Source organism: Mytilus edulis, chromosome 1, assembly GCF_963676685.1.
Source record: "Mytilus edulis chromosome 1, xbMytEdul2.2, whole genome shotgun sequence".
NCBI lineage: Eukaryota > Metazoa > Mollusca > Bivalvia > Mytilida > Mytilidae > Mytilus > Mytilus edulis.
The window spans coordinates 48,649,730-48,666,341 of NC_092344.1; the positions used below are offsets into that span (position 1 = coordinate 48,649,730).

General features: G+C 33.0%; 1 protein-coding gene and 1 long non-coding RNA gene across 3 annotated transcripts; one reads left to right on the forward strand and one right to left on the reverse strand.

The window, feature by feature from the left end:
- The first annotated feature begins 293 nt into the window (after positions 1–293).
- LOC139519532 (uncharacterized) lies at positions 294–15,538 on the forward strand. Its single transcript, XM_071311674.1, has 3 exons — positions 294–531; positions 12,834–12,936; positions 15,353–15,538. Exons 1-3 carry the CDS (start codon positions 450–452, stop codon positions 15,489–15,491), a joined length of 324 nt encoding a protein of 107 aa, XP_071167775.1. The 5' UTR covers positions 294–449; the 3' UTR covers positions 15,492–15,538.
- LOC139483965 (uncharacterized) lies at positions 5,894–11,065 on the reverse strand. 2 transcript variants are annotated; one of them, XR_011655104.1, is made up of 3 exons: positions 10,853–11,065; positions 7,876–8,083; positions 5,894–6,364 (listed from the first exon to the last, which is right to left on the reverse strand). It is a non-coding gene; the product is annotated as an uncharacterized lncRNA (long non-coding RNA). The 2 variants fall into 2 exon arrangements; XR_011655103.1 differs by having other exon boundaries at positions 10,477–11,065.
- Positions 15,539–16,612: the final 1,074 nt, after the last annotated feature.

The window sequence follows — 16,612 nt, forward strand, 5'->3', positions numbered from 1 at the left end:
TTTGCTCGTTAGCAACATTTTTTATTGTCAATATGACAAAAGGTCGCTTCGAATTCACGTTATTTAATCATAATTTTTGGTAGCCAACATTTAATAGTACAATTAGATCTTGATTAACGTAAATTGTCATTATCAATAGGATAACAGTGTGGGAATCTGGCCACAGGACATTTGGTTTTTACGTTTTGACGTTCAAAATTATGCCACTTAAATTTTAATGGTTAATTTCTAATGAAAGAAATGTATTAATTTATTAATTTTATTTCTCTGTGTATACTTGTACTAGTATACCTAAACTGGACCCCTTTTGTGTTCAATTACTAATATCGCTACACTGACGCGAAGCTATAGATGGAAAGCCGGACCAGTTTATAGTATACCGGGCTTTTGTTCTTCTGGCGTCAGTTACTCTATAGCTTCTACGTTTAAGGAACAAACCGACTCCGAGGATGAAGACAGGAAACATATGTATTCTTTTGGCTTGTCTGGTAGCATACATTCACTGTAGTTGCCAAGTGATAAAACCAACAGGTAAAACATTTATATTTAGTGGTCTTTGTTATGGCATTTTTGTATTCATGATTTTTTTTTTAAACCAAAAAAAAACATTGGGTTTTTGAAGTTGGTCAGTTCTCTCGCTAATTTCAGAATCATTTTTATTACTTTAAAAATAGCTTGCATGTATGTATGTATGTATGTATGTATGTATGTATGTATGTATGTATGTATGTATGTATGTATGTATGTATGTATGTATGTATGTATGTATGTATGTATGTATGTATGTATGTATGTATGTATGTATGTATGTATGTATGTATGTATGTATGTATGTATGTATGTATGTATGTATGTATGTATGTATGTATGTATGTATGTATGTATGTATGTATGTATGTATGTATGTATGTATGTATGTATGTATGTATGTATGTATGTATGTATGTATGTATGTATGTATGTATGTATGTATGTATGTATGTATGTATGTATGTATGTATGTATGTATGTATGTATGTATGTATGTATGTATGTATGTATGTTTGTTTGTTTGTTAGCAGACCAAGCCAGTATTGATTTGAAACATATAAATTCCTTTTAATCAATTCGATTTAATCGAACGAATCATATATAGAATATTCGTGGATTAAATGGAACATGAATATACACATTTTGGTTAAGCTATATATATTTATTTATCTTACCTCCTATACATTTCAAGGAATATGATTGGTTAAAAGCGTCCGCGTGCAAACCGTGTATATTTGATATTAGGTTAGTAGGGAAGCGGGGCTTATCTCATACACGGTTAGTAGTGGAGTTACGTCCCTTTATATTCCTTATTAGGTAAGAAGGGGGCGGGGCTTATTTCATACACGGTTAGTAATGGTGTTATGTCACTTTATAAAAAACAAAACGGTACTGAGAAAAAATCTTTAAAGTTCCAACAGACGAAGAAATTGATGATTAAGATTGAAACAAATTCATAAAACACATTTAAACCTTACAAGTCGTTATTGTTGGCATCTGTTTTTGTAGGATCAATGGAAGTATTTTCTTAGTGCTAACAGAATTGAAGACTTGCTCATTTTGAGAATCACTAGTCTTAATTTCACACGTTAAGATAGTCGGTAAGATAAATTCGTTACATAGTGTGCTAGTGACGTAATACGGTATATATAGGGTCAGTAAATTCCATATGCATGGGGTGAGAGCGAAGTCACTATAGCACACTATGTAACTAATAATATAGAGGGAGAGATAGGAAGATGCAGTATGAATGCCAAACAGACAACTCTCCATCTAAGCAAAAATTTATTAAAGTAAACCTTTTAATTATAGGTTAAGGTACACGTACGGCCTTAATTCAACACGGAGCCTTGGCTCACACCGAACAGCAAGCTATAATGGGTCCCAAAAATTACTAGTGTAAAACCATTCAAACTGGAATCTATTATATACAAATATTGTATCAATTTATAAATTACAAAGGGATGGGTTCGTTTGGGAATAGTGTAGCGTAAGGGCGACATTCATGAATAGATCATGGCTCCAAGGAGTGTTTTATTACTCATTTCTTTTGGCATACAGATATTTGAGCCATTTTGAAACTCACGACACAGGTGATCTTGATCCAGTGTTATTTGGTTAAAAGTGGATAACTAATGTTATTATACCTTACATATATTTTAAACAATTCTATTGGGTGAAACGTTATCACGTGACATGGAATAATTCAGTTGTTTTTCATTCAATTGCAAGGAAGGACGAATAACCCTAAAAATTTGCCACAGCGGTGAATAACCCTATTATTCACCGGTGAATAACCTTTTCAGTTCGTTGATCAGTAGGACAACCGGATGTGCCTTTTCGGCCAAAATGTGATTCGGCGACGCTCAGTAGTCCTACGCCGAAAATTGGACTATTTTGCGTCGGCCGACGTCAACTGAAAAATGGCGCGCTTTTGTATTTTTTTTAAATTCGTTTGCGGCAAAGTGCGGACGATAAATACTGTCGATTTTAAGCATATCTACATGAGAAAAATATATGAGTTTACATATTATTTTCATTTTTGATCATTGAAACATAAGGAAATCTTATTTTTTAACATCTGAACATAGAATTTCGGATTTTGATTTTCTGCACTATAGGATTAAATGGCTATATCAAAAATGGGAACAAAAAAATACCTATCCTTCGATTTGCTAAAAAATTTTACAACCTATTCTCGCGAGTTTTTGGCATCGAAATTCGTAAAGAACAGAGGTGTCCCAGCCAGGGCAAAAATTTGTTCCCATTTTAAAGTAGGGGTCTCAATCTTTTATAGGTTTTTCCTTGCATGGTCGGTAGATTTGAAAATTGGAAGAGTTTTATGTTTTTAAAGTAAATATTTATTCAAATATCATGAAAAGGTAAATCATTAGGTATAAAACCACTTTAAATATAGCAGTTTGTGTCACTGAATTGTAAAATTATAGATTTTTTTCGAAATTGAAGAAGGCGCCATTTTTGGCTATTTTTCCATTACGTCTATTGATATGCTAAAATTATGAGGTGATTCTAAAAAACCTCCGACTCAATTTTTTTAAAACTTTCATATGCTAATCTTTGGTACAAAATGTATGTGTTTTGAAAAAATTAGGCACTTCTATCGAGTAGAAATGGAGAATGGTCACCTTTACTTTGTATGTCCCCACTATGGGGGCCCTGTTCCTCCCTTTACCTTGTTTCTGAAGAACACGATAGTAATTCATCTCTCGAAAAAATTATCCACTAAAAATAGTTGAAACATATCAAATATATGTTAAGACATCAATAAATTTTACTGGATGTGATTTTTTAAGCAGAATTGCCGGAATCGACCTCAACCGAAGTTGTGTCAGTGTATAGATAAACGTTGTCAATTTCCGGCGCCGAAAATGCCAACGTAAAATGTCATTAAAAGTTGGATTCTTTTCTTCTTTGTAGCAATTTTGTTAATCTTAATGCCAAGGAAGGCATGCAATATGTTGAATCCATACCAACATTATACCATACTTGGTACCCTAGAGTGTTAGGCTTACATATCATGGGACCCCCGACTGATTTGTTGAAATCATGATCGTACTTTAACTAAAAGTTTACAAAGTAACTTATAAAAAACAAGATTCATTCCGTGAATATTGCTACCTGCCGCTGAGTTTTTAATGAACATTTAATCTGATTCGGTCATAGAAAAGCTGTTGATATTCCTTTCGTTAATATAATTATCGTTGTGTGTTTTGTTTGGTTTCTTATATTTAAGGGGGTTCGCGGGTCTAAATCATTTATATAGGATTTCTCTACATTTTTCTATAAATGAACTTTATCTTATAGTTAATAGAAAATTAAAATAAAAAAGTGGGGTCACCGTTCATTTGCGCTCACAATCTGCCTTCGAAAGAAGCATACATTTTTGTAAAGGTGGTTGAAGTAATAGGAGAAATATAGGTAATATCGAAATAAAAAAAGAAATTTATTACAGAAATCGCTCAAATTTTACAATAATTTAGTTTAAGTACAGCTTATATGGAAATTATATTAAAAAATATATGTCACCGATGAGTTAAAAAAGATATTTTAATTTTAAAGCCAAAAAAGGTCATTTTTCCACCAAAGGGAGATAATTTGGAACTTTTTCAATGATGTACACATTTTAAATGTCATCTGGGGCCAACACGAATTGATTGTTTTGAATGATTTTTGTACCATATGATAAAGTAACAACTACAAAAGGTAATAAATAAAATTTGTGGTGAAAAACAAATGTTTAATTTTTTCTGAAATTTTTATACCCTCGAGCCTCCTTAAAAGGGGGTGTTGGCAAGGACATGCTCTTTTTATTTTGTCAAAGGCATGTGTCATTTTAAGGGCTCAGGGTTCTCAATCTCTGGTTACAGTGGAGGTTCAAACTCATCATGACTTTAAAAACTTATTAAAAATTCATTTTGCAGTTTCTTGGGGCATTGACATACTGACTATCAATATATCTATGCATAGGAGGGATGACCAATTCTATTCAAAGTAGGTGGTGGGAATTCAAAAGAAATCCTGGTCTGTTCACAATAGTACTTCAGTGGCGGATCCAGAACTTTTCCTAAAGGGGGGGGCTCCAGTCATGTTTCAATGATTCCCTATATAATCAACCAAATTTTTCCCACGAAAGGGGGGGGCCCCCCTGGATCCGCCTATGTACTTGTTCGCCCTGGGTGCTTTGCCCTTATACCCATTCGCCCTGATTTTTTTAATTTTGTTGTCCTCTTTAATGTAAATTATTTGAATGAAGTATGTAAAATTTGGTTGACAATTTTGTGCATAAACCACATACGCCAAAACGTTGGAGATTTTGTCTGGATTGACTATTCATTTGCATCCATTGCTACACATGCATTTATTTCTAAACATATTTTCACTTTTGCATACAGACATTGCAGAATATTCCTTTTCAGCCTGTCTTGTGTCATGTAACAGGGTCTTTTATACATGTAGCTCACTAACTGCTTTTTGTTCAAATTAATCTTTTTAGACATTTGATATCTGGTGGAGAGTTGTCTTATTGGCATTGATCATACCCCAACTTTCTAATTTTCATATTACTGAAAGGTAACTGTATTTATTACCTTGAATTGAATAAATAACTACTTACAAAAAACAATTCCACATGTAAAAAAAATAAATGAAATATAATTTCAAATGATACAATGTAGCTACATGTAGCCTTATGGAATATTTTGTATGTTGTGCATCTCTTTTCTCCTTTAAGTGACGGGCGGCCTATTCTGTATGGTTGGCTGCTTCATATCTGGTGATGGGATATACATTTAGTTATGCAGTGTTGAATACTGGTCCCCACCCCCCTAATTGATAGGAATAAACAAAACAAAAATTCTTTCACTCAATCTCAACAACAAGGCAAAAGTGAAGTAAATCAATATAAGCATACTACTGGTTCTGCTCGTTTTCTGCTCTTTGGTTGGGTTGTTATCTCTTTGACACATTGTCCATCTATATTCTCAATTTTAAAGATAATTCAAGTATGTGATATGTGATAAATATTCAAAAATGAGCTTATTTGATAAAATTCAGCCTTGATCCACAATTTCTTGAAAAAGTACCAAAGCAAAATACAACATGTGGGTACATGTCTAATTTACCAGGAAAAAAGTCGAATAATTCTGGAATGGCAAAACTTGAATTTGCCCAAAACTAAAAGCGAGCTTTTTTAAATTACACTCATGCAAAATAAAAGGAAAACACTTGAGGCCAGAGGGAAGATATAATATTCGGTTGTCAGAAGTATAAAATAAACGTGGAATCTTATTAAGTATATAACAGTGAAATTGCTTAAAACAAAATATTCATGAAATCAACTGAGTCAATAATCTGATTTTTTTTAATAAATATGGTGACATTTCACTTCTGCACTTTTTAATGTTGATGAGTCTCACATATTTAAAAAATCCTCTTGTTACTACAGTCTTCACGATGAACTTTTAAATCTACAGGCCCCGAGCTCATTTTTTGAAATTTTTTAGTTAGATTCTGTTGGCCTGTAGATATAATTTTTACAGGCCTGAGAGCAATTTTACAAGCCTGGGCTGCCAGGGCTGCCACTCAGTGTGAAGACTGTTACTAAACTTTGGAGCCCATAGTCTGTTAAACTTTCATTTATTAAATCCTGCATTAGTTCAACAAAAATGTCCGCTTATAATCACTTGAACCACCTCGGATACCATTCTGTACATGAATATATCTCTCATAACAAATTTCATATAAATTGCTGATTCCAGGTATCAAAATTTTTATCCTCCAGTAAAATTATTCCTCTGACAGGATGTGTTGTCTACTGAAAAAGAAATTTTTTGTTATTAAAATAAGCTTGTTAATTCAATCAAAAAGTAATGAAGAATGATAATTATAATATATTGTATTTCATTGTTATTGCCATTTATACTGCAATCAGCTATTTTACTATACAGATAAAGCTATACGTATAAACGTTAGCTTTATACGTCAATGACCTCAACTCACCTATAAGCCCTGCCTACTTACAACGTCACGTCACAACCTTCCTTTTATGGTCATAAACCTTGTGTTTAAATTTCATAGATTTCTATTGACTTATACTAAAGTTATGGTGCGAAAACCAAGAAAAATGCTTATTTGGGCCCTTTTTTGGCCCCTAATTCCTAAACTGTTGAAACCAAAACTCTCAAAATCAATCCCAACCTTCCTTTTATGGTCATAAACCTTGTGTTTAAATTTCATAGATTTCTATTGACTTATACTAAAGTTATGGTGCAAAAAAAAGAAAAATGCTTATTTGGGCCCCTTTTTGGCCCCTTATTCCTAAACTGTTGGGACCTCAACTCCCAAAATCAATCCCAACCTTCTTTTTGTGGTCATAAACCTTGTGTTTAAATTTCATTGATTTCTATTTACTTATACTAAAGTTATTGTGCAAAAACCAAGAATAATGCTTATTTGGGCCCTTTTTTGGCCCCTAATTCCTAAACTGTTGAAACCAAAACTCTCAAAATCAATCCCAACCTTTTTTTTGTTGTCATAAACCTTGTGTCAAAATTTCATAGATTTATATTTACTTAAACTAAAGTTATAGTGCGAAAACCAAGAAAATGCTTATTTGGCCCCTAATTCCTAAAATGTTGGGACCAAAACTTCCAAAATCAATCCCAACCTTCCTTTTGTGGTCATAAACCTTGTATTAAAATTTCATAGATTTCTATTCACTTTTACTAAAGTTAGAGTGCAAAAACTAAAAGTATTCGGACGACGACACCAACGCCAACGTGATACCAATAAACGACCAAAATTTTTTCAATTTTTGCGGTCGTATAAAAATGGTCAGATTTATTAAAACGCTTCATTTGCATGGATATGATGCACATCATGTAAGAGTAAATTCCCTTATATTGTTTTTTTTATCATAAATTTAATTTAAATTATGGTACCCTTCATTCTTGAAATTAGGTTTTAAATCCAAATGTAACTATCTTGACATTTATACAGCATAGATAACAGAATAAAATCTTTAAACTATTAAAAGAATACCATTCGGCCTTAAAGTCTGTGTATGATTCTTTTACCTATATCTCATTAATTACAATTTCCATCCTCAATTTATTCCATTGGCAACTTTTATATATAAAAAAGAATAATTTAGTATATAATTATGTCTGACTGTTAAATGTAGATATTTTCAGTCTATTCCCTTATGAAAACAGTCTGCATACCATGTATATTATGTTTTTGTTTCATATTTGTGGGATTGAAATCATAGCACACTGTAAATAACTGACTGTTTTTACCCTAAACAGACACTTTTGGATTACTTACCCTTAATATATTCTAGTCCTATTGTTTTCTATCAAAATCATTTTGCTTTCAACATTACTGGACACTGGTCCTTGACATTCCATTTGATTACTGTTTTCTTGTTGTCTGTATATCACACATACACATGTACATGTACAAGTGTTTTTTGTTGATATATAAAAGTCCTATGTATTGAATTTTTGATTCATAGTGAACATCTTTCTCCTTCCTGTAAATATAAAGCAAATGTACATACAATTACTAAATAAATTATATACTAAATTATTCAAAGCAAAATTAAACTTTGCATTGTTATTATCAACACATTAATACAAATTTGCCATATTAATTACCAAGAAAATACATGTTTTTACTAAGTATTATAAAAAATTATGCCTCAAGCATTTTGCTCAATACATAAAAGTTAAAGGAAATAATGGGCAAAGAAAATATTTCCAAGTCTTGAAAATTTATTTTTTATGTATAATATAAAAAAAAGAAGATGTGGTGTGATTGCCAATGAGACAACTATCCACAAAAGACCAAAATGACACAGACATTAACAACTATAGGTCACTGTACAGCCTTCAACAATGAGCAAAGCCCATACCGCATAGTCAGCTATAAAGAGCCCCGATAAGACAATGTAAACCAATTCAAACGAGAAAACTAACGGCCTTATTTATGAAAAAACGAAGAACAAATATGTACATGTAACACATAAACAAACGACAACCACTGAATTACAGGCTCCTGACTTGGGACAGGCACATGCATAAATAATGTGGCGGTGTTAAACATGTTAGATAACAATGTTTAATATCATAACATGGAGTAGATTTGAGTGTTAACAATCCTTTCATTAACATTTTTATATTCAATTATATTATAGTGTACATAAATATCATAACATGTACAATACAAGTTAAAATTATATACATTTTGGGGGCACTCACAACCCAGTTTTTCTCAATTAAAATCATGGAACCACCACTGTCATGACTATTGAGACCTTGTTGGAAAAAATTTGGTTGATTACATCATTGTACATAGGGACTGAAGCATGACTGGAACCCCCCCCCCCCCCCCTTTTATGAAAAGTTCTGGTTTTGCCACTGAAATTTGTTAGTTTCTGGTCTGACATGTAAATGTATGTCACTGTGTAAGCTCTCAAATGGGTGACGGGTGATTGGTTAATTACAATGGGGATACTACATGTATCTAGTTTATTTTTTTATATATGGGAAAGAAGAGTATGGATAGTGAACCCCCATTGTCAGAAACAAGTGCCTATAATCCCTTTCCCTTTGTATTGTATCAATTTGTGTTCATAAAAGATTTAATTTTTATAGATAAAATATTAAACTTGAGTGTACATGTATTATATAAATGAAATCAGGGACATATAAAAGTTCAAAATTCTTTATTTTCCAATTAAGGGCCCCTGACGGGCAATAATGACAACAATACACAATACATTCTGATTCTTAACACATAAACATATAATGAGTTTTGTCTCTTGCTGTTGTTCATGTTGTTATAAGTGTCAAAAGTGTTGGCTGTTATGTTTTATTGTTGTTTTGTTTTGTATATGTTTTTATATGTGTTCATGTGTGTCAGCAATGATCCTTTTGTACTGGATTTTATCCTGAATAAAATTAGTTAGATAGTTAGTTTATAATGAAGATAAAATTAATTGTTCCCAGATAAAATGGAAATTTATTTATATAAGGCCAGGTATAAAGTAGCCAAGAGTTAGAGTGAATATTTCTTACATTCTAATGATTTAGTACATGGACGTCTTTGACGTGCTGCAAAATTCATGGAGTACCCCCGAATCCGGGTCCGTCCGCCCTGATTCTGGTTCGCCCTAGTATCTGTTCGCCCTAATACCTGTTTGCCCTGAGTCCGTTCGCCCTGATTTTATTTTTAAGTATAGTGTTGCGTTGTGTGTATATAATTGAATGTGTTGAAGTCCGTCTACAATTTCGCCGAATATTTACGATGACGATGTATCATGTTAAATTGTCTAAAGCTAGCTGCTTTACATGCTATACTAGGTTATAAGTTTCAGTACATTTCAGGACTATAAGTTTTTGAGGACTAAGTTTGTATCTGTATGTAATTACGTTACTAGGAAATATAAGTTTCTGTAAATATCAGCACCACATTGTATTTTTAAATGTAAAACAACTGAAGACTAAATTATTTGTATGTAATTGAATATGTTGAAGTTTACATTCACCAAATATGTATTTATGATGTGTTCTGTGGTACTGCTATTAGGAAATAAGTTTCTCGGAATTTCAGCACTGCATTGTATAGTCCGAGATTACTCTGACGTCCAACGGCTGTTTAGCCAGACAAGCTGGGGCCGTGGGACGTCAGAGGTCGTCCCATATCAAAAAGTGGATATTTGCCCACCCAAAATAGATGCGCTGCTTCGTCGCTTCTGGTGCCGACTGACGGCCTTGGAATTATATAAATCGGGCATCAATCTGTTCATTTTTCATTTATCTTTTCATTTATGTAAGTTTCACCTACCTGCCAACTTTTGTTTTTCCATATTTTAACAGTTTTCACAGAGACCCATCGATTTCTGCATTTTTTTAGAGAACTTACAGTCGGCATGAAACATTATCATCCACGCTTTCAAATTTGATTCGTTTTGGTCCGTATTTGCAGTTTCATGTTTACAATGAAAGTGATAGCGTGAATTATTTCCAGGGAGATCGTGAAGAACACTTTTTTTTAATTTTGTCTGTCCAGTTTGAAAACGGATGTTGACAGTGGGTATAATATTTCCGGAGACAAGGGCGGATACCCCAGACCGAAATCCGAATGTAATAAAATAATAAAAGTGATAAATAGTAAATTCATTACATGAAAAGGAAATGATGAAAACTTGGATTTCAATATTCATGTTTCATATTATTTTACACTTTATTTTTGCCGTTTAAATCATTTCTTGGGATACGACTTCTTTGAAAATAATTACCTGCAATATCTGGAATAAAGCTTTATCTTTTATGTTGTGTGGCACAAAGTTTAAGCATCCAAGAATGTCATAAATGCAACTTTCAACGAGGAATGCCAAATCCGACGTCAAATAATGGCCGCCATTACGTGTTGACAACGTCGTCTAGTGAACCGTATCACTGAGCGCCGAAATCCTTACTCAGGCGCTTCCGGTTGTCCTACTGGATTTGTACTTGAGTTACCTCCCATGAAAATGACGTCACAGACGTAAATAAACAAAATGGCAGCGTTCACGTTACACTGGAAGCCCACCGAGAGAAATGGAAATAAGGCAGTGGTCATGTAAAGAGTGCCAGCAGCCGTGTCTCTTATAAACGGTCCTTTTCAGGGCCATCAATATAATACAAAAAGATTCTACCTTTGTTGTACATTCGAGAAATTCTAGAACACAAAGCCGTTAAAGGTATTTTCAGCTTGTGTGTTTGTGTTGACAGTTGTGTAAAGTCCAAAGAAGTGTTCGAAAGACCTTTCCAATGTTAGTTCGGTATAATAAAACAATTGTGGCCCCTTAGAGTCGATGAATATCCAAAATTGTCAACCCTTAAAAGTTATTTCACTTCGGGCTGCGCCCTCAATGAAATAACCTTCTCGTGTTGACAATTTTGGATATTCACCTCTTCAACGGGCCATAATTGTATATTATTCTTCATGAACGTAACTCTTGTTTGTAAGATAATAATTTATATGTTTTTTTAATTGTGTTTGTTTCATTTGTACGGAGCGTAGCATCAGTATAGACATTTGGGAAATATGTGTGCAAGATATAAAAGTTGAGGGTAGTTTTTTTTAATGATTTTCTTCACATAATGAATTTAACAGTTCTACGTTTTGTACGCGTTTCTGGTACAAGTTAACTAGGCTATGAATAAAAAGAGTCAATTATGATCAACATCAATTAACAAAAATAAAAAATACGGTTTGATATGCAAACATACATGTAAATGTATCTATCAAGACTTCAATTTGGTAATTAAATGATGTTCATTACCCAAATATCATCGATAAGAAACCGTTAAATTCTGTTCTAAATGAGGGATAATTTTCGTTGCTCTTTGTTACTTCCAAAAGTTTCCCTTCCAAACGTTTCCCACATGACCTAGACCATCTTGTAAAACAAACTGAGTGGAATATCTGCCAGGTCTTTTAACATTAAGTCAGACGCTGTACAAAAGCATAAAAACAATTTTAATTTGGCCTAGACTATTTCTTTGATATATTTTCTCAAGTACTGCATGGCATCTCTATCAGCAGAAGAAAGGTTTTCAAGAAAGATAAGGCTTCCCAAAACGTTCTTAACAGTTGGTTGTTACGTATTGTAAAGCTGTTGTTATTTCGTTGGATTGATTATGGTTCCCAAGTCCGAACAATGTACTTTGGTTGCTGAACTAGTTCTTAATGTGAAATTTCCTTAATGATTAATAGGTTGAAATTATCAGGTTTTCCCACTTTTTACTAGAGTGGCTATCAAGAAAATCTGCAAGGTTTATTTTGTCGATCTCTGCAAAGTTTTCCAAGGCACAAAACAAAGCTGCAATCTCACATGGAGTCCGGTACTAAAAAGATATCCGTTATATCCGGTTTTACCTTACCAAACATTGCTTCTTCATATATAACTCAGTCTAGTGCAATTGAACCATAAAAGATTTAAAGTTGTGCGCACAAGTTTAAAAAAGTTGTGCGCACAGTCAAGATTAAAAATTGTGCGCACAAGTTTAAAAGTTGTGCGCTCAAGATTTAAAGTTGTGCGCACAAGTTTTAAAGTTGTGCGCACAAGATTTAAAGTTGTGCGCACAAGATTTAAAGTCTCGCGCACAAATATTCTAAACTTCATCTTTGGCACTTAAGGGGCTTCGTACATTTGTGTATGTGTTGTGGTTTTTTTTTTCTTTTTTTCTATGATGATGATATGTGTGATTAATGGATGCTATTGTATATTTCAGATTGCATTTTCAATGGGGAAATAGTCAATGATGGCTCCACGTTCCCTGGTGCACATCAGTGTGAAACATGTAGCTGTAGTGGCGGAGAGATTTCCTGTTGCGGGTAAGACTATGATCTTGACCATTGATACAATGCAATAACCTGACTCGTCATATACGCATCTGCATAAATACCAACAAATATTACTAGTATGTGATCCCGAGTTTTTAGACTATTATTTTTCATTTTTATGCCCCACCTACGATAGTAGAGGGGCATTATGTTTTCTTGTCTGTGCGTCCGTTCGTTCGTTCGTTCGTTCGTCCGTCCGTCTGTTCGTTCGTTCGTCCGTCTGTCCCGCTTCAGGTTAAAGTTTTTGGTCAAGGTAGTTTTTGATGAAGTTGAAGTCCAATCAACTTGAAACTTAGTACACATGTTCCTTATGATATGATCTTTCTAATTTTAAAGCCAAATTAAACTTTTGACCCCAATTTCACGGTCCACTGAACATAGAAAATGAAAGTGCATGTTTCAGGTTAAAGTTTTTGGTCAAGGTAGTTTTTGATGAAGTTGAAGTCCAATCAACTTGAAACTTAGTACAAATGTTCCCTATGATATTATCTTTCTAATTTTAATGCCTAATTATATTTTTTATCCAATTTCACGGTCCATTGAACATGGAAAATGATAGTGGGAGTGGGGCATCCGTGTACTTTGGACACATTCTTGTTTGTACATAAATTAGGCCGTTAATTTTCCCGTTTGAATTGTTTTACATTGTCATTTCGGGGCCTTTTATAGCTGACTATGCGGTATAGGCTTTGTTTATTGTTAAATGACATACGGTGATCTGTAATTTTGGAGGGTTGTCTCATTGGCAATCATACCACATCTTCTTTTTTATCGTTATGACTTCTTTTTTTATCAAATTGACCAACATGTTTTGATTTCTATCAAAGGAAACATTTTTAGTCACTTCTCGCATTGAAAAGTTTTATAACTCTTTCAAAAAAATATATGAACAACCGTATAAATTTTTCAAAATAGTTAGAACTCAGTTTCTCTGTTTATTACTGAATATCAATATTTTGAAGTTTTCCGGACGTCTCTAATTTGTTACCGTATTTGTTACCGTATCAGGTTTTTTTTATGAAGTAGTAAAATTCTAACTATTCATATTTTTTACCAAGTCAGAATCATATACCAGCTAGGTGTTCCATATATATAACAAAGATTTTTACAGATTTGTTTCCTTTGCTAAAAGTGTGTAATGATACTATTCATCTTGAGATATTTCTGGTTAGTTATTTATAACTCTTGACACTTCTGAATTATTTTTCATTAGTGAAACATTCGATTATATTTCACATTGAAAACTCCCCGAAAAAACACAATCAGTTCTATAGTCAAACACATAAATTTTGAAAGCTTTGATCTGAAGCAAGCAGATGAATGAACCTAGACTCTTAGTATCTTTACTTTCCCAAAAAGTCAAAATATATATTTTTTTTTAAAAGATGTCTTTCAAGAAAGTGGCATTTCAAATTTCAGCTCAGCAAATCTCATGCTAGATCCTTCTGAATATAGAATCATATTCAAAACAGTGTAGCTGTGGCCATTGATTGACGACCTTAGATTATCCCATTGACTGGAGCAGATTATGTGACCGTTTGTCTGTAACGACCGCTGCTCACTATGTACTTGTTAAAGACTTAAACTGTGGGGTCACAAAAGGTTCTCAACACCTAAATAAAGAATTAGAAAAACTAATCAGGAATAACACGATGTTTTGATTTATATCAATAATATAAATCAAAACATAAAGTTATTCCTGATTAATTTTTCGAATGATTTTAATATTAAAGGTATTAAGAAACTTTGGTGACCCTACAGTTTAAATTCAATAATAAGTTAGTAGTGAGCAGTTGTTGTTACAGACACACGTTCACCTAATCTGTCCCAGGCAATGGGATAATTTAAGGTCGTCAATTAATGGCCACAGCTGCACTGTTTTGAATATGATTCTAATTACGAATTCAAAATTATTTCGAGAAATTTGTGTCCGGTGTAAGCAATCAAAATCCCTTCAGACCTAAAACAGGGGCGAAAGTTACCAGAGGAACAGTCAAACTCATAAATCGAAATAAGCTGACAACGCCATGGCTAAAATGAAAAAGACAAACAGACAAATAAATTATAATACACACGAAACAACATAGAAAACTAAAAACTGAGTAATACGAACCCTACCAAAAACTAGAAGGTGATCTCAGGTGCTCCGGAAGGGTAAGCAGATCCTGCTCTACATGTGACACCCGTCGTGTGTTAGTTATACGCATGACAACAGAGTATATGGTGCAGACCAACATGCCAAACACAACATCACGTGCATTTCGTGGTCATTTATTTGCAAAATGAAATTTCATTTTTAAGATTGTAAAAGCTCTATTCTAAATACAAAAATTTATTATGCTGTCCACTATTCTGAGTAACAAAAATATATGTGTTGTTACTTTGTTAAATACAACTGTTATTTCAGGTTTGGGCGATCGATTCGAGATCTTGCAGACGGTTGTAAAATTATTGAAGTGGAACCGTGTTGGGAGGAAGCTGTACTAGAATCAGATGAAAGTAAACAATGCTCCTACTTTACCGCCGTTACAAATGGTAGAAAATAATTTGACAACAAATTGTTTATTAATAATGAAATAAATCTTGTACAAATTGTTGTGCTTTTTTTATTTGTTGTAGAAATTCTATTTTCTTCTAAAATCAATGCAATTTGCAATTTTGAGAGCTTCAAGTCGAAATTATATGAAAACAATTTTAAATGCATTAAAGTCTTCTACAACATTGTATTGGTTGTGATATTTGTTGACAGCCAAGACTATATGAATAAATATGTTTAGATTTTGAGGGTTTCCATAGGATGTATGAAGATTGAGCTGATTCTAACTAAAGGAATATAGCGCATGAAAGATGCATGAATACGAAAAAAAGGATATGTTGTATGATTGACAATAAGACAAATATCCATCAATGTTCAAATGAAGTGGATGTAGGCACTTATATACTACCGTACTCTCTTCAACAATTAGAAAAACCCATACCGTACAGTAGCTACATGTATAAAAAGCCCTTTATGAAAATATTATAGATATTTTGAATCTTGATGTAGATTATGAAATTTTGGAATATTTATTTGATTATCAAAATCTACTGAGAAATAATATTCCATTGCATCGAGTGAGTGGATGTTCTCGTAAACCAAACTATTATGGTCACAGACTCTTGAATCCATGCATTTTTTTTTGTATCTATATTGTTAATTCGATGGTCGATGATGATAAAGGCGTTGGAGCAAGAACATGCAAATTTGAAAGATATCAGTGTTGTTGACTATTTAATTTTTAAATTTTATCTTCTCACTTATTTCCCTTGTTGGAAAAAATTGGTGATATTTTAGGATTTTTTTAGGCTGGTCCTCTCCCTTGCAACATACGGGTATCACAGATACCTTTGTTGTCAAAGCCAAACAGATAAAGGACAGAGAACCAGTCTAGGATTTTTTCATCTTTTCTCCCAAAAATTAGGTTAAATTCCCAAATAAGTCCAAAAATTTAGTCTGAATACTAAGACATGTTAGTTTGTGTTAATTTCAACTAACTACCAATTATCACAATTGAATATTTAAGAAATTAAAATTATTTTCCAGAAATCAGCGTTTTTTAATGATTTTTTCATTATTTACCCCAAAATGAAAATGTATGGATTTATTTGTTAATTTCATGTGTTTTCA